The sequence below is a fragment of the Mytilus californianus genome, unplaced genomic scaffold (genome assembly GCF_021869535.1).
Source record: "Mytilus californianus isolate M0D057914Y unplaced genomic scaffold, xbMytCali1.0.p SCAF_8, whole genome shotgun sequence".
Classification (NCBI taxonomy): Eukaryota; Metazoa; Mollusca; class Bivalvia; order Mytilida; family Mytilidae; genus Mytilus; species Mytilus californianus.
Genome location: NW_026262734.1, coordinates 108,173,823 through 108,200,954, shown reverse-complemented (window position 1 = coordinate 108,200,954; position 27,132 = coordinate 108,173,823). Strand labels below are relative to the sequence as shown.

Sequence of the window (27,132 nt, the reverse complement as noted above, 5' to 3'; positions counted from 1 at the left end):
AAAATATATTTGAAATTACAATACATTGTTAATAGTTTCAATGGATGATAATAAAAAATCATTGATTTTTTTGGAATATTGATCTTATCTTATCTCCCTTTCACACTTCAAGAAAACATATTTAAGTTTAATGTATATTTCATCAGAGACATATACACACAGAGATTGGCAACTGTAAATATATGTCTCTGATTTCATCAAGTATATTAGTGATTAATTTAAAGAAATCTTTGTAGCACGCATAGAAAAACACCATTTTAAAAGAAATAATTCCAAAACTTAAATTTAGACATTTTTTCAGCAATTCAAAAATTACTACCCATCACCTTTCGAATGACATAAATTTACAATCATCCTATGCATAGAAATTCTGAAAGTCTCATTCATAATATCAATAAAGTGGAGTAAAAGTCTAATCGGATTGTATTAAGTATGCTTTATTTTATCACCTTGCACTTCATGACTTTTTTTGACCAAATTTCTGACCAATTGAACAGTTTGGTTCAATAAAACAAATTGCAATTTGGTCAGAATTTTGAATAAACTGCAATAGGTGGAGAGCAACACTTACAATCAAGTAACAGTAACATCAGAATTAGTATTAAAATTTCTGACAACCACATAAATTATTTAAAAAAAAGATACATTTAGATTTTTTATTCAAAAATAAAAAATTAACTGTGAAGAGCTTATTTTATTTTTCATTATATTCTTTATGAAAAGTGTATAGTGCAATCTTAGATTTCTGGCTGCCACCCTGTTATTTTTCAGTGCAAAACACCACATCTTTAACATATATTCCAATGATTCCAATATCAAATCTATGTTCCATGACAAAATCTTCTTGAATTTCAATACTCTATTAATAAAAGAAGAATGTGTCCAGGACACGTGACGAATGCCCCTGCTCAAGCTTTGCGATTTTCCACTTTAAAAAACTCTAGAAAGGTAAATGACTCACTGCCAATTTTCGAACTCTGTCGGAGAGATTTGGTCTTAGCATTGTGTATGAGTTTCATAAAAATTTGGATGAGGAAAACTTAAATTAGAGTGCAGAAACGAAAATGGGATGGATGGACAGAAAGAAAGATGGAAGGATGGACAATCAAAGGTAACCCTTGAAGCCCCAATCTACGGCGCGGGCATTAAAATCACAAATTTACAAGATCATAATTTTAATTTTCACTTTGGTTTAACCCCACCACAATTTTGTGCCTGTATCAAGTCATTCTATTAGGATCATGTGATTTGTCTAAATATATGTCCGGTGCTGGTCCATATTTTTGGTAATTCCTGTTATACTTTTTATGTGTAACCAAGCCTTCAAAGTAGATGTTGTAGATGTTTTTCCACAAAATATTGTTTGCAGTGGAGGATAATTTAGATTTTTATCTATGGATCTAGGATCATCAACATAATCACAAATTAAAGAAAGATGCCAGAAATGATTCTCAAGGATGTTCACTCCTCTTGTTTTTGACTTTTTTTCAGATATTCGGAATCCTCTGGTTTTATCCATGTAGTTCCATTAAACATTTGCCCACTCACTAATTCCTAAGAAAATTAAAACACCAGAATTGAACAATATATTTTATTTTCCATGTAAAGTCACAATTGAATAAATCGAATAAAGTAAACTAAAAAATTAAACTAAAAAATCACAGGCTAGGTTTAAAATATCACAGTTATAAAACAATTTCAGCAATTTTCAACTGAATTAAAAAAAAGAGGCTCATATAGTACTGTACCATCATGACCATAGCAACATACCAGTGCTATGTATTTCATATCTCTTTCTCAGTAAAATGATGGCTTTAAAAACACATATTTATAGTAATTTCTGAAGGAAAGTTTCATATTTTCAGAGGTCCTATACATAGTTTTATTATATATAAAATAATCATTTTCAAATCAATTATTTGAATTAAAGCATAATTTCTGACCTAACAAAACAAAACAAACAGAGTGAATCATGGCATGAGAACTACATTTTATGAAAACTTAAATATAATATTTAATAAAAATACCAGAGAAATTATTTAATACATTGAAGCTGCTTTTTGAGATAAAAACTCATGAAAGTTAATTGAGAAATGGTGTCATAAAAATTGCTCCTTTTTTCTCTATCTACTACTGGACAGAATCTCAACAACAACATGAACAAACAGTAAATCTCACAACCATACTGAAATCTTCTGATCACCTGTTAAATTCAGATAGACTAATATGCAGCAAAAATAATTCCTCTTTCTGACAACCTATCCAAAATATAGACCAATTATAAATGTAATTGTATACTTTTAATAAGCACTATGTATTACACATAACTAAAGCACTACAATTTGAGACATTGAACAGCATTCATGGGTCTATGCCAATACAACATTTATTTTACTAAACCAGCTGTGTTGAACTTATCAGCATGCATGTGACCACATCAGTCAAGTATAACTAATTATAATCAGAACCCATATTTATAACATCAGTCAAGTATAACTAATTATAATCAGAAGTCATGTGACCACATCAGTCAAGTATAACTAATTATAATCAGAAGTCATGTGACCACATCAGTCAAGTATAACTAATTATAATCAGCATGCATGTGACCACATCAGTCAAGTATAACTAATTATTATCAGAACCCATGTTTATAACATCAGTCAAGTATAACTAATTATAATCAGAAGTCATGTGACCACATCAGTCAAGTATAACTAATTATAATCAGAAGTCATGTGACCACATCAGTCAAGTATAACTAATTATAATCAGAAGTCATGTGACCACATCAGTCAAGTATAACTAATTATTATCAGAACCCATGTTTATAACATCAGTCAAGTATAATTAATTATAATCAGAAGTCATGTGACCACATCAGTAAAGTATAACTAATTATAATCAGAAGTCATGTGACCACATCAGTAAAGTATAACTAATTATAATCAGAAGTCATGTGACCACATCAGTAAAGTATAACTAATTATAATCAGAAGTCATGTGACCACATCAGTAAAGTATAACTAATTATAATCAGAAGTCATGTGACCACATCAGTCAAGTATAACTAATTATAATCAGAAGTCATGTGACCACATCAGTTAAGTATAACTAATAGACCTTATTACTATTTGGGAATATGCGACACTTGAACCAAGAATCTGCGACACTTGAAATATTGACGTCATACAACAATCACTTTTCCATTGTGGCGTCAGACATTTTCTATTATGACGTTAAAATTTTACAGGAACCTTTGTGATGTCTGGTAATGACAAACAAATAGCGATAAGGTGTATTATAATCAGAAATCATGTGACTTCACTAGTTAAGCTTACCTAATAACCTTTCATATGATAAAACTTATCAGCATTCATAATACATGTACTACAGCAGTAAAGTATAACTAATCAGCATTCAATGTGACCACACCATTTAAAGTATAGATGACAAGCATTTATATGTATGATTAAATCAAAGCAGTATAATGATAAACATTTATTTTCTTTGAACATACACTCAGTACAAAATTATCATAATCTACACATTTTTTACCTGACCTTAAAAAGCCATAGGCCATTTTTAAAGAACTCATCAGTTTAAAACATCAGTGTTTCCCTATTCTATAACATATATCATACACATATAACAGTTCTATCATAATGTTGCTGTACAAGGATTAAGTAATTTATCTTATCCAGGTAAGAATCCTGTAAACAAAACATTAACTACAGCAAAAACACACAAATCTAGTTTTGCTAACATTCTGTGTATGCTTATTTTTCAGCTATGGCCAACTGAGTAGCCTTCGATATATCTTTATTTTTCAACTATGGCAAACTCAGCAGTCTTTGAGTGTACTAATATGTGAGATTTTGAGGCAGTAATTTTGGCACATGAGTTAATCAGAGAAGTATAAATAAATGGATGGCACAGGCACTTTTCAAGGCAATTTTGACATTAAACATTACTCAATTAGAAATTTGACACATTAATGCCTAGCAACCTTCAATGAAATAAGTAACTAAACTCAATAAATAATAAGGATTTCAATTGCAAAGAAATTACAATCATATTTAATACAATAGATTGTAATAAATCAATATGATTTTGTGCTAAGATAAAAGTGTGAATATTTTGAAATAAACAAAACTGTTAAATTATTTATAACTGGAATTATTTCAATCTGGTTCTAAACTTATGTAAAAATCTAAAGAGAATATATCAATGAATACAATGTAATACCAACCATGGAAAACTCTATAACGTTTTTTTTTTGGCAACAAAAGTTCCATAACTCTTTTGAATATTAAAATAGACAGGAATTAGGTGTTCATAGATCCCAATGACCTGCTTGAATAATCATTTTCCTTGCTCAATGAACAGTATATTTGGGAACAAAACTGTAATTTTTCATATAATTAAAAAAGCTCACAACTTTATTTGATATAGGTTCGAGGGATGGGCAGACCAGAGAACAAAATTGCACTCTACTATTGTAGGCGTAGACAAAGAATAAATTAAAGGGAGATTACCTGCTCAATACCATTGTTACATACTCATGAAAAAGCTTAAGACTGACGGAGTAAAACAACAGTAAATGACAGTACTACATCTTTGTTCCTGATTCATTCTGATACTAACATACATAAAACATTTCTACTTACTATTTACCTATAAATGCATTATATGCATAATTTCAAAATATGAATAAGAAAGAATAAAACATTCTTTTCTTCACTCTATCCGTAGACAACTATTTTATCCTTCGTTCATGTACACTACATTTAAAAATATATGTACCATTAAAAGTTCATTCAATCCATGTGGCTGTACTTTTAAAAGTTTCAATTGCCATTATTTGACTGACTGTAGTTCTTCAGTGAATCTTTGTTATTCCCAAGAATTTCCGTGAGTTTAGAAAAAGATCAATTTAAATATTCAACAAAGTATTAATTTTCTATAGGGATGTATGCAGACTTTGGCAAAACCAGGATATCAAATATCCACGAAAAACACAATTTTTCCTGATACACAAAAATTTGGTATCCATGAAAATAAATGTATCTCAGTAACAAGTTGTTCAATTAAATATTTGATAATAAAATGCAGACAACAGAAACCAATTTCACCATCAAGATCAGGCACAGATCAGAAATAAGCCTAATAATCTCATCAACTATCATATAGTATAAATAATCTAATGATAGGGGATCTATAATAAAGACATCCCTCTGCCAATGGCCAAGAATACAATCTATTATTCTGATCAATAGTTGATAATGAATCTTAAATGATAGTTTTAAACATTCTGTAAATGTTTCCTGAACATTTTGCTAATATCTTTGTTCATTATATAATACTGCTTACAGACAAAACAGTTGCCTCTACGTTCTATTAAACCTTACACAAAGTGTTCATTGCGTGCACATTGTATCATATACAATAATTCTAAAATATATAACAGCTATTAACTATGGTTTATAGTTGACCTTGTGACCTTTGCTTTCACCCAAGTTTTTCAGTAAAACATCTTGCTGATTAAGTTGTTTTTCAAATTTAGTCACTAAAATTTTCAGATCTTTAATTGTTTTGTCTTTTTCTTTGCAGTCAATGAAAAGTCTTTCAAGTTTACCATTAGAGTCACTGCAATTTGGACAGGATCCCTATAAAAAGAAAAACAAGCTCATTTTAATATAAATTCTACATTGTAATATCATATTACATTTAATTAAAATCTGGAAAAAAAACAGTACTGGTATTTTCAAATTATGCTTCTTTTTATCTAAATAAGATTAAGCCCTCAGGTTGGTCTCTGACAACTTCTGATAAGTATCTGTTTTCCAATTCCTCTTCAACACTGTTGTTTCCCATCCCCTCCACACCCCAAAAAACCTTTTTTTTTCATTCAGAACATTTGGACTGATGAGGAAGGTCCCTAGAATTAAAAGTTTAAAAAAAATACCTGGATGACTTATATCTACAACAACACAGCCTATGTGTGCAGACACATTGTTAAACCACTATATATCAAGTCACATTGTTAAACCACTATATATCAAGTAACACTGTTAAACCACTATATATCAAGTAACACTGTTAAACCACTATATATCAAGTAACATTGTTAAACCACTATATATCAAGTAACATTGTTAAACCACTATATATCAAGTAACATTGTTAAACCACTATATATCAAGTCATGTTATATTTTCTTCACAGATTGTCATGGAAAGTAATTCCATGTATTTGGTTACTACTAATAGCAAATTTAAGGGTATACTATTAACAGACTTTAATGATGTGTTACAATAACTCATAGCTGTCATTATATACACTAGCAGAACATTAATAGTTTGTGTAGCTAAATGGAAAGGAACAAAGAACAATCAGTCATTGCTAGCAGGAAATTGGCAACATCTGTGTTATATGATATAAAATTGTGTTAAAGATACCACACATTAAAGCATATAAACTATGCAATGCCACAGTTTTAAGTTTTTAAGGGCATAACTCCTATAAATATGTTAGCTAGTATCACATTTTCAAATTCCCTGTGAATTAAAACTGAGTGGGGGTTACTCCTACTTCAAAAGGGGTGATGTGGGCACAACCAAAGAATCAGTTACCTTCCTGTTCTAAAAATATTGCATATCAAATTGTTATATCAATTTGTACATTTTTAGGAAGAAAATGCTGTTAAAATATGAAAACAGATATGGCCTTGCAGTCATAAAACTTTCGAGAACAATAATCGTACTCAGACTCAGAAATCAACCAATCAAATTATTGGATTTGGTGTTTCGAGCACAAATGTAGCACTCCGAGTACTGAGTGAAGTTTTATGACCGAGGGCCAAAATGAGCGGTTCAGTAGGTTACTGTTCACTACAAGATTTCTTTCTCAGAAATATTGGTGTCAAAAATAAAAAGACAAATAGTATGACTGTAAAACTCGTCAGTATAAACGAGCTTTTAAAAAGTCAATGTATATAAACCTAAAAAAGTTAATGTCTCATGGGTGATTTTTAATTTTTTAATTTTTTTAAAATCATAATTTTTTTTAAAAAGTAGATCATGACAAAAATTCAAAAACAAAGTGATTTCCTACCGTTAAAGAATACAATAAAAAGAATATGTTGCAGTCATTGCTTTTATACTGTAGGTCATGCAAAACTATATTATATATATTATATAGAGAAAAAAAGTATGAGAATAGGATGAAAATGTTCAGATAGAATTACAAAATTAAAATCGGTGAAGTACATGAATGCTAAATCAATTTTAAAATAAATATAATTTAATGTTTAAATTGTTATTTATGATTTTGTCTTGTTTATCACAAAAGATCAAAAGAGCTACTAGCTAGATCTAATATAGACAAAAACTAATGTTCGCATTGTTATAAAATGTATTAAGGCCCTGAAACACAATAAAAATTTAATTTGTTTCTAGCAAAACTTATAAATATTTTAAACATTCTTTCTTGCAATCAAAGCACAAAGTTTGTTCCCCAAAGAAAGACAACTCTGTTTACAAAATGTGGAAAAGAAGAAACGTTTCAAAATCATGAATATAGAGAATAACAGTTTTATAAAATGTGGGTACAGATAAAAGAAAATGTGGGGTATATATCAAAGAGGCAGCAACCCAAGGACACCAAAAGACACCTAGAGGGATCTGCAAATGTGCACCTAAAATGTCAGATCCATTAAAAAAAGTCTAGAAAATTAGGAGAAAATTGTGTACTGAATGAATATGTATGGTAAAGCCACTCCAAACATCTACCTTTGTCTTATTTTAACTTTGTTGACTTCAGACCTTTAGAATCTTCTACCAATAGCATCAATTGTTCTTGTTGTTTTAATTGAGTTTGGAATTTTGTTAATAATCCTTTTAAGTCTTTTACTAATTTTTCTTTATCTTTATTATCTTTCTGAAGTTCCTCATTTTTTAATGATAATTGGCTACAATTACTGCAGTGTCCCTATAAAAATCATTTAATATCAATCTTTAAAAGTTAAAATATAAATTGAACAAAAAAAAATGTATTTATGCCCTTTTTTAGCATGGCTTTTAACATATTCTTAATGTACTTTATTTTTCATTTTTCTCATTTTTCTATTAAGGGGACAGACATTGTACAGTATGACTACAAACGTCAATGTGACAACAACCCAACAACAAAAAATAACAATAGACCAAAAAGCAACACACAATCTTACAATAAGTCAAGCTTTAAATTATCTTGAGATGATTCAAAGTGTGAATAAAACAGAAGAAATAAAAGATCTGCCTTGAAATAAAAAAAGTCTATTTTACCTTCCAATAATTCTTTTTTAAAATTTATTTGGTATCTTGGAGATTTTAACTTAAACAATAGAATATGTTTTATACCTTGCCAAAATGAAGTTAATGTCACATTTTTTTTTTAATTATCACAAATGGTGCATGTCATGTACTGGGCTTGTTTTTCAAGCTGCATATTGTGCAGAATTCACAACCCTAACTCTAACTTAATTTTGTTTCTGACTTTTCTTAGAAAATCCAATGTAATAAGTCAGGTAATAAATTTTGCATTTAAATTCCTGGTCCTTTTTTTTTTTTTTTTTTTTACATTTGTTGAATTATAGCAGATTACTTAATTGTTTCTAAGTTCATTATAAAGTTTTTACTTTTGCCTAATTACACAGTTATAAAAAATAAATATCTAGAGTTGTCTCCCATTGCATATAATTTTTAAAATCTTGAATCCTCAAATAGAAAAAAATTTCAATATTTTTTTAAGATACAAATCTAAATTCTTAACTTTTTTGCATGTAACAGACACATTTAAATACAGACTTTAAAAATTTGTTACAGTAACTATAAATTATTTTATTTATTGTATTAGTATAGATCTCCCTTTAATGAGTTCTGCTTTTACAGTTAGTTTTGAACAATTATACCATTTAAACCATTGCCGTGATGTCAGCCTATTCATTTAACATGGTTTCTTTTTCTAGAACCGCTAATTTAAAGCTTTTAAATTTAGAAGTGGTAATTTTTTTCTCACTTAAACTTACTTAATTATAATTTGAAAGTTTAATCTATTCTTGTCATAATGAAAGCTTCTGTGACCGTCAAACTTTCCTTTGATTTTTAATGATCAAATTAATGTTGTCTGCTGAAGTTCTAATGACAAATATTTCATTCACATTGAGGACAAATATTTTAAAATAATTTCAGTTTTTATCTGAAAAAGATTGTATACTCAGCAAAGTTTTTGTATGACCTTTGAACTGACCTTTGATTTAAATGATTTAAGTTTCATTCTAAGGGTATCACATTCCTCTTGTAACCGTGCCAACTCTTTTGTTAATTCCTCTAATTGCTGTTGTCTTTCCCTGTAAATAAAATTATTTTAAAATTGACTTCAAAAAGAAATTGGATCATCATCTGATTTACCCACAAAATATAAGTATGTTGTAAATCATAAAAATAGAATGATCAAAATAGTAAATAGGCAAAATTTCAATTAAAATTTTGTCATCATCAATGAAAGGTTGATGATTGTAAATTTGAAAAGCTAATATTTGCTGTTCAAATCACAGATCATTTTCTATGCTTTAAAACATCTACTCAGAAATAACAGTACCGTATTTGAAGAGTTGTCACCATTAATTGGGGATTTGACATCATAATTGTGAGGCCCATATATTGACCTATATGTTCTATTCTGTATGTAATTCCATAAAAGATACACCATAAAATGGGGGAAAAAATGTTCTGTTTCAGTGACTAAACCCATAAACTTTACCATGAGTTTCCTTTTAATGCGTCAGCCATTTGTTTTTTCAGTCTGTTGAGTTTTTCGTCTCGTAATGCTAATTCCTTATCCTTTAATTCTGTGATATCTTTTAATTTTTCATCCATCTGTAAAATTGGAATATCGTAAATTTTGAATGATGAATGCAGCATAAGATATTAATATGTAGGGTAACTAAGAACTTAGAATTCTTTTCATATACACAGCCCTGATTAGAATTGATTTAATTATTGTAAATTCGGAAATTATTGTGAAGATTTATTATTGTGATTTTGACACGACTAACAAAAATTCAAGATTAATCATTGTGATTTCGAGATAGGTTTTATGCAGATATATGTATCAGAGTATGAGTTATTATTGTGATATCACATTTTTCACCTTAATAAAAACCTCACAATAATTTCTGGATTAACAGTATGTTTTATCCACTTCTTTTTCACCATAGTAAAAAGCTATAATAAGCATTGACATCAATATACTGGTATTTAAATATAAATATGAGGGGATGGACAGGGGGGAGGGAACCTGGGAGTAAGGGGGCGGGGACATGAAGAATTTGAGGAAACAGGGAAACCGATTCAGTGCTGTATTAAACAAAAATTTTACACGATAAAAGATGTTGTTGTTCTTAATGACCATCTTAATGCGTTTGGAGATTATTTGCAGAAGATTACATGCAAAAAAGATCGTTCCCGGACTTTCCGTATTGTCCGTACCGTATTGTATCCGTATCCAATTGCATTAACATCCAAGGTAAACTTCAATTAGTTTTCCGATAGTTATGGACATTTTAACTTAAAAAGTTTGACCCTATCAAGTATGCACCTTAATTGTGATCGCAACTCCTCTGACATATCTGAAATGGCTTACTGGATACACATAAAATTTCAGCAGGTTGTTAGAACTTCATGATGTGCCTGGATGTAGAATATTCTGGTCCATTGAGTTTTCCCCATGTATGACCATTTGGACAACAATTTTGAGCTTATCCATGCAGTATACACCTTGATCTATCTTGACATCGCAACTTAATCTCAGGAAGAGTGAAATCTATCTTGCCTATAAACCTCATCTGAGGAAGAGTGAAATCTATCTTGCCTATAAACCTCATCTCAGGAAGAGTGAAATCTATCTTGTCCATAAACCTCATCTGAGGAAGATTGAAATCTATCTTGCCTATAAACCTCATCTCAGGAAGAGTGAAATCTATCTTGCCTATAAACCTCATCTGAGGAAGAGTGAAATCTATCTTGTCTATAAACCTCTTATCTATAAACCTCATCTGAGGAAGAGTGAAATCTATCTTGTCTATAAACTTCATCTGAGGAAGAGTGAAATCTATCTTGTCTATAACCTCATCTCAGGAAGAGAATTACTTTTCTTTACAGTCCTATGTTTAACATAACGGTTTTCAATATTTAAATTAGGTAAGGTAATACCCATTGAATTCCTTTTTGCATTGATGATTTAGGCGGTCAGTATATAAAGAAAATTTAAGACGCCCTAGACTAATGCAATGTTTGTTACAAGATAGTTAGGATACAGAAGTTAGTTAGGTACACTATGTTCCACGCACCCACCCCAAATAACCTTCTTATAAATTACTTTCTCAGTTCGTATCGACGTGTATGATGAATTTTGATGCATTTATGTATGTCTGATTGTAGATATGTTAAATATGTTATATTAAAGGCCATCTTGTAGTGAACGCATAACCCTACACTGTGTTTGTTTTTTTTCTACGATATCTAGCTAAGAAAAATTTTATTTTCGGATTAGTGAAACTAGGGCCTCTAATTGCCCCTTAAAGTCTTGGACGTAAATCTTTGAAGTTTTCCCTATTATACCTATTGTTATTGTCCTTTACCAAAAGATTAATTCCAAACTGAGTTAAAGAATATAAATAGGGCATTAGTGGATGTTTCTCCTATTTTACCTCATTTTTGAATTTATTCAATAGTTCTTCATTGCGTTTTGCTATGCGTTTATTCTCCTCCTTACTGGCCTCTAGTTCCTTTCGTAAACTCTCTAGACTATTCTTTGTATTGCTGTGTAGTTGTTTTTCTTCATCTAATTTGTCTTTATATGTTTGTTCCTAAGAGAAAATAAGAATATTTTTTTAACCTGCAAATATATATCTATGCAAAAAAAATCCATATCCTGAATTTTTAGGTCACTTTGCTTGTTTTTTCTATATATATCATTGAGCCTAGTAGTGAGATTAACTGAACCCACATCAATCCATCAATCAATTTCTTGTTGTAAAAGTCATCTGAGTTGTAATTTTTATAATTTACCTGCATGCTGCTTTTTTTTACCCTGTATTGAAAATCATAAAAAGTAAATGTTTTCCTAAATTTTAGATTTGTTGTGGTTTGTCTCATATATATATTGCAATTGTCTATGCTGTCCAGTCAGCATTTTTACTTAAACAAATCAAAAGAATACAAAGAAATGAAGTAAATCAAAATAAACCTTTATAAACAAGAATGTGTCCATAGTACACAGAGGCCCCACTCGCACTATCATTCGCTATGTTCAGTGAACCGTGAAATTGGGGTCAAAACTCTAAAATGGCATTAAAATTAGAAAGATCATATCATAGGGAACATGTGTACTACGTTTCAAGTTGATTGGACTTCAACTTCAACAAAAACTACCTTGACCAAAAACTTTAACCTGAAGCGGGACAGACGGACAGACGAACAAACGGAGGCACAGACCAGAAAACATAATGCCTCTACTACTATTGTAGCTGGGGCATAAAAATTAGATAAATTGTTAGGAACGCATATCATTTTCAGTAATAACTTTATGAGGCAGACACTCAATTTACATTTATAAGATGCTTCTTTTTATCAAATTTTAAGTTTGAACATAAATTAAGGCTTGTAATACAAATGTTGATGGCATGATTCACATACTTAAATGTCTTTAAATGACTAAGTTATACAATATACAAGGAATTTAATGACATTTTACCTGTGAAGGAACGAGCTGAATCCAAATCTTGCAGCAGCTTACATATATATAGTACACATACCTGCTCTTTTAACTTATTTTCCAGACTAGAAATAGTTTTATCTTTTTCTGTTATCTGTTCTTTCAGTTCTTCTATAATTTTTTGGAGTTCAGCTATTTTCTTTAATAAATCTTTTTCTCTTGCCTATAAATTAAAATCATAAATTAAATAAATCATTAAAACCTACAAATTTTGTTTCTGCAATAAAAATATTGCAAAGATGTTCAAAAGTTGCATTATCTAACCACTCTTCATTAGACACATGTAACCTGCGTGAACAGAAGAGCTATAGACCTCTAGCACTAAATCCAGCAATCATAGAACAAAATAAATGGAGAATGTGTCCATGTGACACAGATGATGCCCCCGCTTACATAAAATATTATAAAGGGACATAACTCAAGAACTGTAAAAGTGACGCCACCCAAATTCAAACTTGATCTGAGTTTTGTGGTAATAAGCATTGTGTATAAGTTTCATAACATTTGGTTGAGGCAAACTTAAGTTAGAGAACAGAAACTAAAAATTCAGCAATTTTTCCATTTGTAAAGGGGCATAACTCTAGAAAGGTAAAAGTGACTCCACCCAAATTCAATCTTGATCTGTATTTTGTGGTAATAAGCATTGTGTATAAATTTCATAATATTTGGTTAAGGCAAACTACGTACTGACGGACGTACAGACGGACAAGGGTAACACTTAAGCCCCCTCTGCTGTGGCGGGGGCATAAAAAAAAAAAAAAAACAGGAAATGCTAAAATCAAAAACTGATACTCTCTGAGACCAACTGAATGTAAGAAATCTACTCCAATCTGTGCTAGCGAGTTTTTAAAAAACTTTTTTGCTTCCTGTTGTTTGATTGCTTGATGGTTGTTTGATTAACATCCAGTGGCAAATATTTCAAGCATGTTCAGGAAGAGATCAAATTAACAATACATGCAATGGTAGGTCCTATAATACGGGTCAACAGTGATTAAGGGAGGAAACATTTGGACTGCCACTGGAAAATCAGGGTATACAGAATAGGGATAGAAATTTAGCCTTGCAACAGAACACCTACAGACCCCTCAAAGCGTTGATGCAATGGTTCATAACATGCAAAAAGTGTGGCACTCTCTCTACACAAGACCTGGGATTTAAAATGCCCATACTGACTTTGACATGGCTACAAATCAAACATCCCGCACAACCAAACAGAGGCCCCACTTTGGCTAGTGTTTTATTGCCTCCAGAAGAAAAACAAAAGTGACCATATCTCTATTCCCCATTCACCCTTGGAGTTGCTCCCTGTTGAAGGCCTCATTGTAATTTGGCATTTTGAAATTAAGAACTGCAGTAAAAGGGATGTTTCTTTGTAAAGAGTGTGAGGGAATTTTTTGTAATGAATTTTATTGTATCAACTATTTGCCTTCCAAACAGGACATAGAACAGCACAAACTTGAATGACTTGTGTAAACAAAAATCATTGAAAACTAAATCTTGAAATTTTGGGAATTTTCCACAAACAAAAACCCATGGATTTCAGCTTGGTGCAAATGGAATAGTCACGTCATTTCCTGCCTTATATTATGTAGGCAGTCACAATGATCTCAAACTTTTAATCAAGTAAACATTGTTAAGTTTCAAGCCAAGGTACAATCAATGAATCATTCTGGTTCTTAACATTCTTCTGTTGAATGAACTTATTATTTGGAGTATAGATTTTTTTCTACAGAAGAGCAACCATCTTTGACAAAAAAAACCAGTCAAAATCAATTTACCAGTACATGCAGTAAATTTGAAATATTAGCTGTAAAAAATTGGGCAAAACCAAACAAATGCATGTCATAAATTTTCTATTGCATTAGTTTTACAAGCAATCATCTTACACAAGATTTAAACAAGTTAAAAGATTAAAATCATTTACATGTATCTTGATCAAGTTTTTATAATAGGTTTGTTTACTCGATCTATCTGCCAATATTTGTAAATCAATCTCCTGTGAAAAGGTTTATTTGGTATTTCATCTTGAGTACCATTTAAATTTCTCCTAGACATTTTCCTTTTATCTTCTTTTCACTAAGTTTGTTTACCGTTTTTATTTCGATTTATGGTAATGTGACATTTATGGTAAATTTTTTTCCAAAAATAAATCGTGCGTTATTCAAGTTTATAGATCATCTATTTGTCATGAAGAAGTTTTATGAAAGTCAAATATGTATGAATAAAATTAGGTATAAATCCATGGTAGCATGAACAAGAGCATATATTTCATGTATTTACTGGCTGAGAAGGGTGCGATGTGAACATAATAGCACAATCTTTTTCACAATTTGAACTATTAACATGATTAACAGCTTTTATCATTTTTACGAAAAAAAGAAAACTATTTGAAAAATTAACTTTTTTAGTTGCTGTTGCTCTTAAAGGATTGAAAATGGTTTTCATAAATCTGTCAGTCCTGGATAGTTTTTTGCACATTGATTCCAGTTTGTGTAAGAGTGAATTTCTCTTAGAAATTAATGCTTTGACTAAGTTGAATTGGCATTTTTTTTTATCTGCATTTGACTTTGAAGGAAATAGGGGCAGGGTATTCATTAGTGAGCTCAGCTCCATTATACATTTCTGATTGAGATCTTTATTTATTGTTTCAAATGCTTTTGCTTCCAAAACTTTGGATGTCATTATTTCTGTCTAATTAAGAGTTATTCATAAGAAACCTAGAGTATTACAAAACAGAACCATTTTTTTTCCTATTATGTAAATAATTAAAACTGGTATTATGTATTGAACTGTTGAACCAAATTAGCTCCTTCAAGAGGGTTGTGATCCAACACATTACCTCATAATACATTTTTAAACAGATCCTGATCATGATTAGTAAACAATATTGGGGGTTTAAAGGTTAATATTTAGAGCATCAACAGATTAGACATATGTTAGAAATTCTTTTGAATCATTAAGTATTAAAATTAATACCCCTTGTGTATAATGGTATAATGGACATGTTTACACTGATCTTATTTATTTATTTGCACTCCCTCTTAAATCTAATTATAATATATTCTGATTAAAAGAGGGTCACCAGGGGTTATTTACATGATTTGGAAGGAAGAGCATACTTTCTTGTCAAAATGAAAATATAAACCCTCTTCGCTCAAAGGAAAATGACAATTTCCATGAAACATGGTGAAAAATAATCCTCAAAACATGACGTAAGTCAAATAAAAGTGCCCTTTACCACTTGGTTATTATAATCTCTTATGAAATTCTAAGTATACCAGAGTCTAAATGGCTATTTTAATCAAACAAATTTCTAAATATAATTTCGACTCCTAAGAGATGTACCAGTGTTACTTATAGAAAAGACCCAGACTACTGAAATCTTATCTAAATCCATTAAATGTAACTTGATGTGAGCCTTGATCATCTGCCCCTCTATGCTGGAACCTCCCTCATTCTCTTAATTTTCTAAAATGGGAAGCCACAAAATCAAAACAAAAGTTAAAGAAGTTAATTAGGTAATAAATATTTTCATTTAAAAATGTTTCTCAAATGAAAGTTTTCTGTGTGTTTTGTAGCTTATTGCTTGCCTTTTTTTCTTTAGTTGTCTGCCAGTCTTTGACTACAAGTAATTTTATTTCTGCCATAGTATTTATATGCATGTATTTTACAATGATGTATAATGAACACAAACAAAACATTAATTAATTAAAAAAAAAAAAAATACAAAAATGTGTATATTTCTGGAACATGAAAATTTGCATACTATATATAATTATATCACTACACAAACCTTTGCTTCTTGTAGTTCTTTTTTATCTACCATATTTTCCACTGATTTTGTACTTGAACTTGAATCAGACTTTGCTGATAGTGTTTTTGGCTTTATATCCTCCTTAATTTTAGGCGGAGGTACATTCATAGCATTCCCATGAATTCCAACATTTTCCATTTTACTTTTCTCCACATTTTTCGTAAAAGATGGAAGTTTAGGTATTCTGTCATTTCCTGTATTATGTTTAATAGAGCCGAGGGGACGCACACTTCCTTTCCCACTCACATTCCGTGTAGTTTTAGTAGCCATAATTCCTGAGTTATATCGTACCAAAATAAAAATTAACACTATTTAAAGCTTTACAAAAATTCAATTTACGATAAAATTTACATTCTTTTGATAATACATACTAAAATGTAAGCATCATCAAGTCATGATTAGTAACCAGAATTTGAACTTTCAAGTTTTGTAAGCACTGATTGAAAACCGATGTTCCTTCTGTCAATTAAATATGTTTCACTTGATAACTTTTTACACTGTATTATTTCCTTTCACCGGTCTTCTATTCAACATCTACAAATAAAAAGAAAATATTATAATTATTGGATACAGTTATTTTTTTTTAACAATAAAATAATTTTCGTGAGATCTCACCAATAAATATCATATTTGATAATATGTCTGATGAATTTTCTATTCAGTAAAATAATTGAAATTCATTTTTGTTTTGATTTTCAATTTATATGCAAAGTAAGAATTAGTGTCAATATTTTGTTGGTATATAGATCTTCATATTACGTCAATTAGAAAAAAAACAGTGATACTAAATTCCAGTACAGAGAATCAATTATTATCAAACATCTTCACTATGAAAAATTTATGTTTATAAGGGTACATGAAAAGTTTAATCTTATGCATTTGGTTAGGAGAGTCATGCATGCTGTCTGCACATTAAAGAGCTTATGCAACAACTCTTTTAACAGTTAATACAATGGTCCCAAGGTTTGATTTTTGTACTTTTTCCAACATATACAATATGTCATTGCCAATAGAAGTTTACAACTGTCTTCACTAAAACACTTTGCCAAACCTTTCCTGATTGGTTTATAGTATAACTATATGTATGTTCTTGAATTGCCATGAACTTTACTACTTCACATAAATCTCACAACTTAATCTATCTTAAAGCATCACTAGGAAGTCTCAGGCATAGATATAATATAATGTACTGTAAATACAGAATTTTTTTTCTGGTGTTTTGTTTTGTTTATTTTCTGCATTGATCTTGTAGAAATGCCATCCAAGAAATTATTATAAAACTAACAGATCATAACATACATGACATATAAAAAACAGATCATAAAAAACATGATGCATAAAGAACAGTTCATAACATACATGACATAGAGAACAGATCATAACATACATGACATACAGAGAACAGATCATAACATACATGACATACAGATAACAGATCATAACATACATGACATATAGAGAGCAGATTATAACATACATGACATATAGAGAACAGATCATAACATACATGACATATTGAGAACAGATCATAACATACATGACATAGAGAACAGATCATAACATACATGACATATAGAGAACAGATCATAACATACATGACATATTGAGAACAGATCATAACATACATGACATAGAGAACAGATCATAACATACATGACATATAGAGAACAGATCATAACATACATGACATATAGAGAACAGATCATAACATACATGACATATAGAGAACACTGTTCTTCCTCCAACTGAAACAATGAACACTACAATTCTGTAGACAAAACCATAAAAATTTAACCCTCACAAAGTTAGGTTATTGTTTCTAAACAATCCAGCATCGATCACTCTCGCTTTATTTATAGATTATATTGATACTTTAAAACTAAGTCAGTGTTCAAATGTTCCGTGAGAAAAATTTCTAGTTGTGATTTCATTGAATTTGCCATAACAAGATTAATACCATTAACAAAAGATAACAGGAATTTCAAGAATCTATTAATACAGTACAAACAGTGTGATACTGTTTCTAAATCTAATTTGAATTACAAACTCATGTACATTTCCAAATGATTAGACAATATTGACTATGTATGTTAACTGAAGAAAATCGGATTTAGGGTACCGGATCAGACATCATTCCCAAGATATACTTAGAAACATATATTATTTGTCGTGGGTATTGATGATTTTTTTATAATCAATTTGTGGTTTGTTCCATCTCAGTTTTTCATTGGTCGAAATTCAATTATGACGTCAAATTTTCTTCCTTTCCTCTGAATTTCCTATTGTGATGTCATGATTAACATGACCATGCCTAAAGAACCTGTCTTTTTGCAGATCATTGATGAGGAATGATAAAGTTTGTCTACCTATTGCCTATAAATCATAAGAGAAACAGATTCCACCACCAAATCTCTTGTAATACAATACTTATCCACTCTCCACATTTTAAATTTTAAATTTTTAAAAAGCTCGCCAAGCTTTGTATTATTAATATGAAAATTTAACTGTCTCAAGTAGAGAAATTTCGTATCACACTTAATGCAGTGGTAGAATCTATATATTAGAAATTAAGTCCTTTTATATTTCAATAAACAATCTTTTAGGACCGTCAATAATTTCTTTAAATGGAGATTTTGCATTAAATAAATTGCCAAAATCATGTAATGACCTCTAGGTGTCTATTGTAACTAACTTGTGTTGTAAGGTAGTTGTTCAAATAAAGTTTTAATAACATATATTTTTATTCTGTTTTTATTATCATTATTTTATTATTTTTTTCACTCTAGAAATCTTCATACATTTTTAAAGATTTGTAAGACCTGCACTGATCATGCTGATGAAAAGTCCTAAAACAAAAAAATAAAAAAGTCCATGAACTGAAACCTATTAAAAGGTCCTAACAAAATAGTAAAGATCCTGGACCTCAGATAAAATCAACTGAAACCTTTCCACTCTTTTTGATAGAATTTTTAAATCTCAAGTGGTTAAAATTGAAATCTACAAATAAGAACATATACACATATATATCTTTCATTATATTCATCAAAATTTCTCCAAAAAGATCAGACAAATGAATTTAGACAAAATATAGCTAGTCTTGTTATTAAATATAGATATACTCACAAACATGTAATAATTATCAAAATTCAAAACCTTCTAATGAAACAGAGTATAATTGGTGTGGGAAGGTAATGATAGCGTCACAATACTGAGCCTTTTAACTCAATATGACAATAAAAGTTAAGTAATCAGTTTTCAACCAAGTTTTATTGAAAATTAAACAAAACTTCCAAAGTAAACTTACTTTATAAGCCAACACTTAAACAATAAAATCTCATTGTATCAGTTCAAACAAACTGTCATGGCTATAAATATTAAACTTGTATGCTAATAAAGTTGAAATAAAATAAAAATAGTTTAAGAGCATCCATATTTTCTTAATCTAAATTCAAGTCATATGATGAGTACATGTACCAACCTATATTGCAGACATACTGACCCTACGAAGTTCAATCTACATTTGAGCTTCGTCTGATAGAAATAGACCTTATGCAAGTGCCCATATACATGTACAAGACTTTGATTGATTTTAGAACATTCAAATATGAAATAAAAGATGAACTTTGGTCTGACTGTTGTATGGTTCTTATATCAGCTCAATTTTCAAACAGTTACAGACTATGCATAGAGATTTTTTCAACAATTTTTCAAAAAAAGTTAAACAGATGTATTGATATTCATTTGCATAAAGTTGATTTCTATATGACGCAGCTCATTTTATATTTTTTTTATTGGAATTAAATTCATACCATGGCAGACAGATACAATAACAACAGAGAAGACCTAAAATATGGTCCATTAGTTCCACAAGTGTTTCTTTCATATCTTTTTTTTTAAATTTTAACTATCAACTTTAAACAATTTAGTCATATATACCTGATAAAATCCAGTTAATTGATAATTCAATCTTTTCACATTAAACATCAATTAAGTAACATTGAAAATATTTAATAAACAGATAAAAGTCAATACAAACTAAAATCTTTATAACAGTATTAATTCCATAACAAATTGATTTTAACTATATATGGTAGATATAAAATTGTATAAAATTGTTTACCTAATAAATGAGCATAATTAAATCAGTATTCATATTACATTACATTTGTCAATGAGGTCAGAAGTTCAGAACAAAGTTTAAATCAATTTCAATATCCCATGTGAATGAGTTTTAGATCATATAGATATCAGATAGTCAACATATATATAAATTTCTCTCTCATGCAGTAAATAGATAACAAAACAAAAAGTTACACCCAAAATGCCACAAAACGGTACAAATATAAGTTTGTTCTAAATAAGGGTTATAATATACCATTGTATACACAATGAGCTGTGTGTTGAAAAAAGGGAGATAATTCACAGCATCAATTTGCTTAGCTCGTCCCAATTCTGCCCAAGTGCTTAGTCTAAAACATTCAAATGTAAATCAAATGGAATCATATTCAATATCCATCTGTAACTCGTTTAATTATGCAACTACTCACTCCTACCCACTCGGAGACCAATTATAAATTCATGTTTTAGTCCCAGTCCATAGTTTTACAATTCAGAATGATAGAATTCCAGGACAGACAATTGTAAAACTTACATGCCAGAGTTGACCACTTTGAGACAGGGACATAAAAACGTTCCAATGAATTTCTCATACAGCACACAAACATTTCTGAGTCAGAGATTTTAAATAAAAATCAATCCCCAATCTATAATTTTTAATAAAAGAAGAAGTTTTAATTTAATTCTTTGTTATACAAAATATATTGTCTCAATAGTAACTATCAAGGTAACAATAGCTGAAAACAAACTCTCAAACAACTTACATTGGCAACTGAATACTGAGGTCAGGAAATCTATTTGATAAAAAATTCAATATTAAAAACTTTAACCACGGCATATTATATGATATAAAAAGTAGGTACCGATTTACAGGTCTGTAGTGGAGAAAGATAGGAATAAGCCTTTTAATCCTTATATATACAATATGACTTCAAACAGAAAAATCTGATATTACAGTTCTATGTACAATATTGGCAAATATTCTGAAGTTTTATCGTCTTGTAGATAAAATATATCACTCATAGTGTGAAGAAGTATACATATTAGAAACATGTCGAAGAAACACTTAAACCTTGGTATGACCATTGATGTATAGATTTTTTTTCAGTTTTTTCAGTAAAAAACTGCATGATGTACATAATTAAAACAGAATTGATAGTCAGAGGGAAGGACATTTTCATTCTTCTGTTGGGCAAATGTTACTGGATCTTTGCTACATACATGTAGTTCTATTTTTTGTTGGACAAAAAAATCATCAATTTAAATAAAGAAGATTACAAGAGACAACAATCCTACAGAGACCCAAATGACAAGGAGTTAAACAGCTTCAGGTCAGTGTAAGGCCTTCAACAATGAGCAAAACTCAAATTACATAGTCTGCTTTTAAAAGTCCCAGGACGAAAAAAATCAATAAATGATAACCAATGACCTGATTGATACTAAATAATTCATGAAAAAAAATTACAGCCGACAGAAAACATCAACATACACTGGATTATAGGCTCCTGTCTTGGGACAGGCATATATATGTGCATCACGTACATACACATGTGTCCGATTGAATTTGAATGGTTAAAATTTTGTTATGTTTGGTAGGTGTACGTTTACCTCAACTATCTGTTTCTTTACATTCTTAAAATAGAAAAGCCATAAAGGAAAATGTCAAATATATGCACTTTATCTGGAACATGTTAACACTATTGTAACAGTAAAAATTACCCACTGAAATTTTACAAATATATATATCAATTTTAACTTCAACTTTAAAAAAAGGAAAAAATTTACAAACTTACCATAAAATAACTTTTCCGTTTAAACAAATTTGAGCTTCAATGAATACATTAACACCTTCATGTAAGAAGTGAATTTTTCTACGACATATATTAACAGTAAACTATTCAGTACAAATTCACTCCCAATATGTCACTGAACAAAGACCCGATTTAAATCCTGGGGATATTTATGGATTTTAAATTTGTTTATTAATATTGACAAGGCTTGTTTACGAAAAAGGTAATTAAATTTAAAGTTCTGTGACCCTGAAATATACGACTGAATAAAAAAGGTTAACAATTAACATGGTATCTTGTTTTATGGGTTTTCAAAATGATTTGGGTATGAAATTGTTTGATGGGTTTATACATGTACCTTTCAACTTACATGTTCTTGTACATGTGTTATTGACTTTCTTCGTCACTGAAAGAACTATCTACATATATGAATTTCGGGTATGGTAATAAATAAAACATACTCAAGATATACTATACTGGTTGTACATATATACATGTATCGTATATATGTATGAATTTGTTTGTGTGTTTACTTTTTCGCAGTAGCATTTCATCACAAAATTAACTCTACATGTACATGATGTATGTGAACATTATTCATTTGAATGTTTTTGTACAACATTTACAATGCAATGAAACATGAATAATGAACACAGCTAAGATCTTATCTGACAACTATCTTATTTCAGGCCAAAACAACAAATAAAATAATTTGTGAAGAAAGAGTAGCATTATGACATAGATCTACCAAAACTGGATGCACATTTATTTTTTCATAATAAATAATTATTCTGATAAATATCTTATTTGTCATTGCAACTATCACATGAATAAACAGCAGAATCTAGATATAAAATTATATCCACTAACGATAATGGGTCCAATTTACTGCACTAGATACAAATTTTGACAATGTGTCTTCAGTCATGCTGAGGCCTAATTTATGCCATTAAGCAGCAGTGTATGGGAAGCAGAAAACTTATTTTACATGACCTGAATGTTTTGGGAACTTAGTGTTAATATCAGATCTTTGATAAACTTGAATCTATTAAATCTTAGAACTGAACACATTGCTTAGTAGCTCTTTTTCTCTGTATAGTTTTACTGCATAGTCTAAATTTTGAATAATGATAATGTACACTGTGCAGAGTATGGAAAATGCATTAACATTGAATAGACCTACATTGGTACTCATACCACATCTTCTTATATCTACACAGTCACTGATTATTGATCATCAGTCATCACTATTGTGTTTTCTGTGTTGACCTATTGACATGGAATACTTGTTGCACTGTATCATCTGTATTTTCCCTTGTTACCCAAAATTTTACCAGAATGTCTAACTATTCAGTTATAGAGGAAAAACAGTAAATAATCAATAAGGTATATATTTGGTAGGCAGCCAAACAAAAACAAAAACTTGAACTCAAATTCTAATCAGGTTTTCTATAATAATACTACATGTGTGTATATTAAATTTAAACCAGTTTGTTTTTAAGGCTTTAAAATCATCATACTCACTTACATGGCATTAGATCATGTTAAAAGTGTGGAAGAGGAAGCCCATTTTCTTGTGTATTGCAATATAATGCCTTAAGATTGGAGTTCTTTATAACCATACCATGACTATTTTCAGTAACAATATGTGATTATTTATAAATAGCAATGAAGAACTAATTTGTGTTTATACAAAGGAACTGGCCAAATTTAGTGGTATTTGTGATCAGATGTTAAAGACAAAGTTTAACATGTTTTTGAACAATTCAATCATGAAATATTTTGATTAATGATGAAGTTAGTGGTTACAGCAGCTGATTATATTGTAATTGTTTGTTATCATTTTTTTCATTTTTTAAGAAATCCTCATAAAAGCATTATAGTCTTCAAGAAACCCTAAAAATTGTTTCTTAATTTACATGTATAGGTACAACTATTTGAATGTAAATGTTCAAAACCTGTCAGGGTACTACTTTGCAGCGTATCCATGCTACGCTGGCTTTCAAATGTTTAGGTTTGAGCAATCTTGATGCAGGTAAATCCAGAAGATCATTTAGGATGCACAAAATTTCTAAAGTGATTTTTCATTAAACAAATGATTTTAAGATAATTTATTTTAAGTTATTCATGTTATTATTGCAATTGAAAAATTAAAAAATGTTAACATAATTTGAAAGATAATCTTTGTTAATCACTTAAGAAAAAGTATACCTATTTGGGCCATATTTCAGATTTTGATAAAATTTTGTAAGAATGTACAACTTTTTGAACTGCATCTGGTTATCGCAAAATTTAAAAAAAAATTGTTATCATGTATTTATAATTCCAGAGATAAAATATATGGCAAATTTGTGATTAGTATAGAAAAAATATGCATTTTTTTCACTCTAAATTGAGTTTTTCGAAAATTTGTCCACATAATTTTTGTTATAATTAATGTTATGATGGTTATTGATGTTAACATTTTAGCTTTAAAAGAATAAAAATATTAGTATGATAGCTAGGTGTCATTGGATTTGTTTTTTCAGTAGAAATCTAGTTGTTTCAATATGTAGCCGAAAAGGGTCAAACAACAAGATTGGTGTAACATTATGACATGTAACACTTCAAAATCTTATTGTATCATAATTTTTTTTATACATCACTCATACTTAAATTATTAATACAGCAAAAAGAAATTGGTTGACCTTCTTTGATTATCATACCCTTAAAACAGAAAAGTTTAAAGCAATGAAATTCTGATGACAGATTTTTGGGAAATCGCAATTGAATATAGAAAAATTCATATATATTTATTTTTCGCTTTTTACATGCATTCAATCTCTATACATTGATCAATGAACATCAAACCAAATGTTAAAATCATATATCATGGACAAAAGGCAAAATAAAATACATAGAAAACAGCACTGTAAATAGCCAAATAAACAGGGCACTTTATAGAAAATAGCTCAGCAAAATGTTAGTAACAGCAAGCAAATCTTCAGTCAAGTCATAATCTAGGAATGCCAGGTCATATATCATGTACATGTAGCCTATGTAATCCCATCAAGACCCTGAAACCCCATTTGTAATTACCCAATTCCCAAATATAGTGCCATAACAGGATACAAATGATAATTTAATAAGACTATAATTTAGAGTTACATATCCTTTTTACTCATTTAACTCACTCACATTTTTTGAACTCATGAATAAGTTTATGAATAATAAAATTCTTTATTTAAGGAAGGTAAACCCATTTAACATTCATGTTATAAAGTTCATTGTGGTGGCCAAGTTCATGCAAAAAGTACCGTCATAATGATAATTTTATATATTAATCTTTGTTCAGAAGTCAAGATGTTGCTCTTAAAAATATTTTTTACTAGCATTTGTTTTAAGTGCAAAATCCTATTAATCTCTGAGCTTCTGGGGCCTTGAATATTCCAGAACCTCTTCACTTGTTGTAAAACTAACTCTCTGAGGTCACTCAGGTGGCCTGGATTGATGTTCAAATCTCTTCAAATGTTTTACATATACTTCATTTCAGTTAGAGATAAACACGGAACAGATAAATGCCACTGAAAATGCATGGATACACCTGTAATGATCTCTAAGTGAGGTGGCTTGATAGAGAACACATATGCCATGTTATTGGATCACCTGACTTTAGCGATCAGAATACTCAGGTAACAATTTTATTCCAGTATTGTAATGTTGGTTTTTTTAAGATTTTGTATCGTGTAATATTTTCTACATGTATATGGAAGTATGACATGTTAGAAATAAATAAACAAAATTAAATGTACAGAAATTAGTTTGGTTCCATGTCAACTCGTACTCCACAAACTCTTACCAGATTTTTACTAACTCGTACTTCTTCCAACTAATAGTAATACCCAATTTTTAGTTGTTAGATATAAGAAGATGTGGTATGAGTGCCAATGAGACAAGCCTCCATCCAAGTCAAAATTTATAACAGTAAACCATTATAGGTCAAAGTACGGTCTTCAACACGGAGCCTTGGTATTCATATGCAATATAGTATTTTTTTTCAGAGGCGGATTTAGAGGGTTTTTCAGGGGGCCCGGGCCCCCCCTTTTGTGGGAAAAATTTGGTTGATTATATAGGGAATCACTGAAGCATGACTGTAGCAGGCCCCCTCTTAAATAGGCAGTCAGTGGGCCCCCTTATGAAAATTTCTGGATCCGCCACTGTTTTTATCCTATCAAATTAATAATCAATATAGAAAAATAGTAATGCTGAGTTAAAATTATAATTATGAAATATACAAATAGTTATATATATCATTATTGACATTAAAAGACATTATACAATACTGGTATACCATAAAAAAAATAGTTAACCAGTATAGACTAGTATAGTATAGTGATCGCCAAAGTCAGGTGATCCATGCTATTTTTAAATAAGATATGTACATTCATATTTTAGGTTTTTGAGATAAAATGTACATCTATCTGTGATCAATCCGATCATCAAAATACCTCAAATATCGAAGCAAACCTATTACGGCGGTGGCGTCCTTGTTTCTAGGTTCACACCGAACATTTTTGTTACGCGGTCACTGGTTGGTTGATTGACACAGGGGAG

General features: G+C 29.9%; 1 protein-coding gene across 3 annotated transcripts; it reads right to left on the bottom strand.

Moving 5' to 3' along the window:
• Positions 1-1,577: 1,577 nt before the first annotated feature.
• On the bottom strand, positions 1,578-27,123 carry LOC127711513 (uncharacterized). Of its 3 annotated transcripts, XM_052217598.1 has the most exons (8): positions 27,027-27,123; positions 16,613-17,167; positions 12,860-12,982; positions 11,753-11,911; positions 9,805-9,920; positions 9,292-9,391; positions 7,794-7,992; positions 5,539-5,669 (listed from the first exon to the last, which is right to left on the bottom strand). In XM_052217598.1, the coding sequence occupies exons 2-7, from the start codon at positions 16,901-16,903 to the stop codon at positions 7,801-7,803; spliced, it is 981 nt and encodes a 326-aa protein (XP_052073558.1). In that variant the 5' UTR covers positions 16,904-17,167; positions 27,027-27,123; the 3' UTR covers positions 5,539-5,669; positions 7,794-7,800. The 3 variants fall into 3 exon arrangements, with proteins under 3 accessions (XP_052073556.1, XP_052073557.1, XP_052073558.1); XM_052217596.1 differs by lacking the exon at positions 7,794-7,992 and having other exon boundaries at positions 1,578-5,669; positions 27,027-27,122; XM_052217597.1 differs by lacking the exons at positions 7,794-7,992; positions 27,027-27,123 and adding an exon at positions 22,543-22,700 and having other exon boundaries at positions 1,578-5,669.
• Between the last annotated feature and the right edge of the window lie 9 nt (positions 27,124-27,132).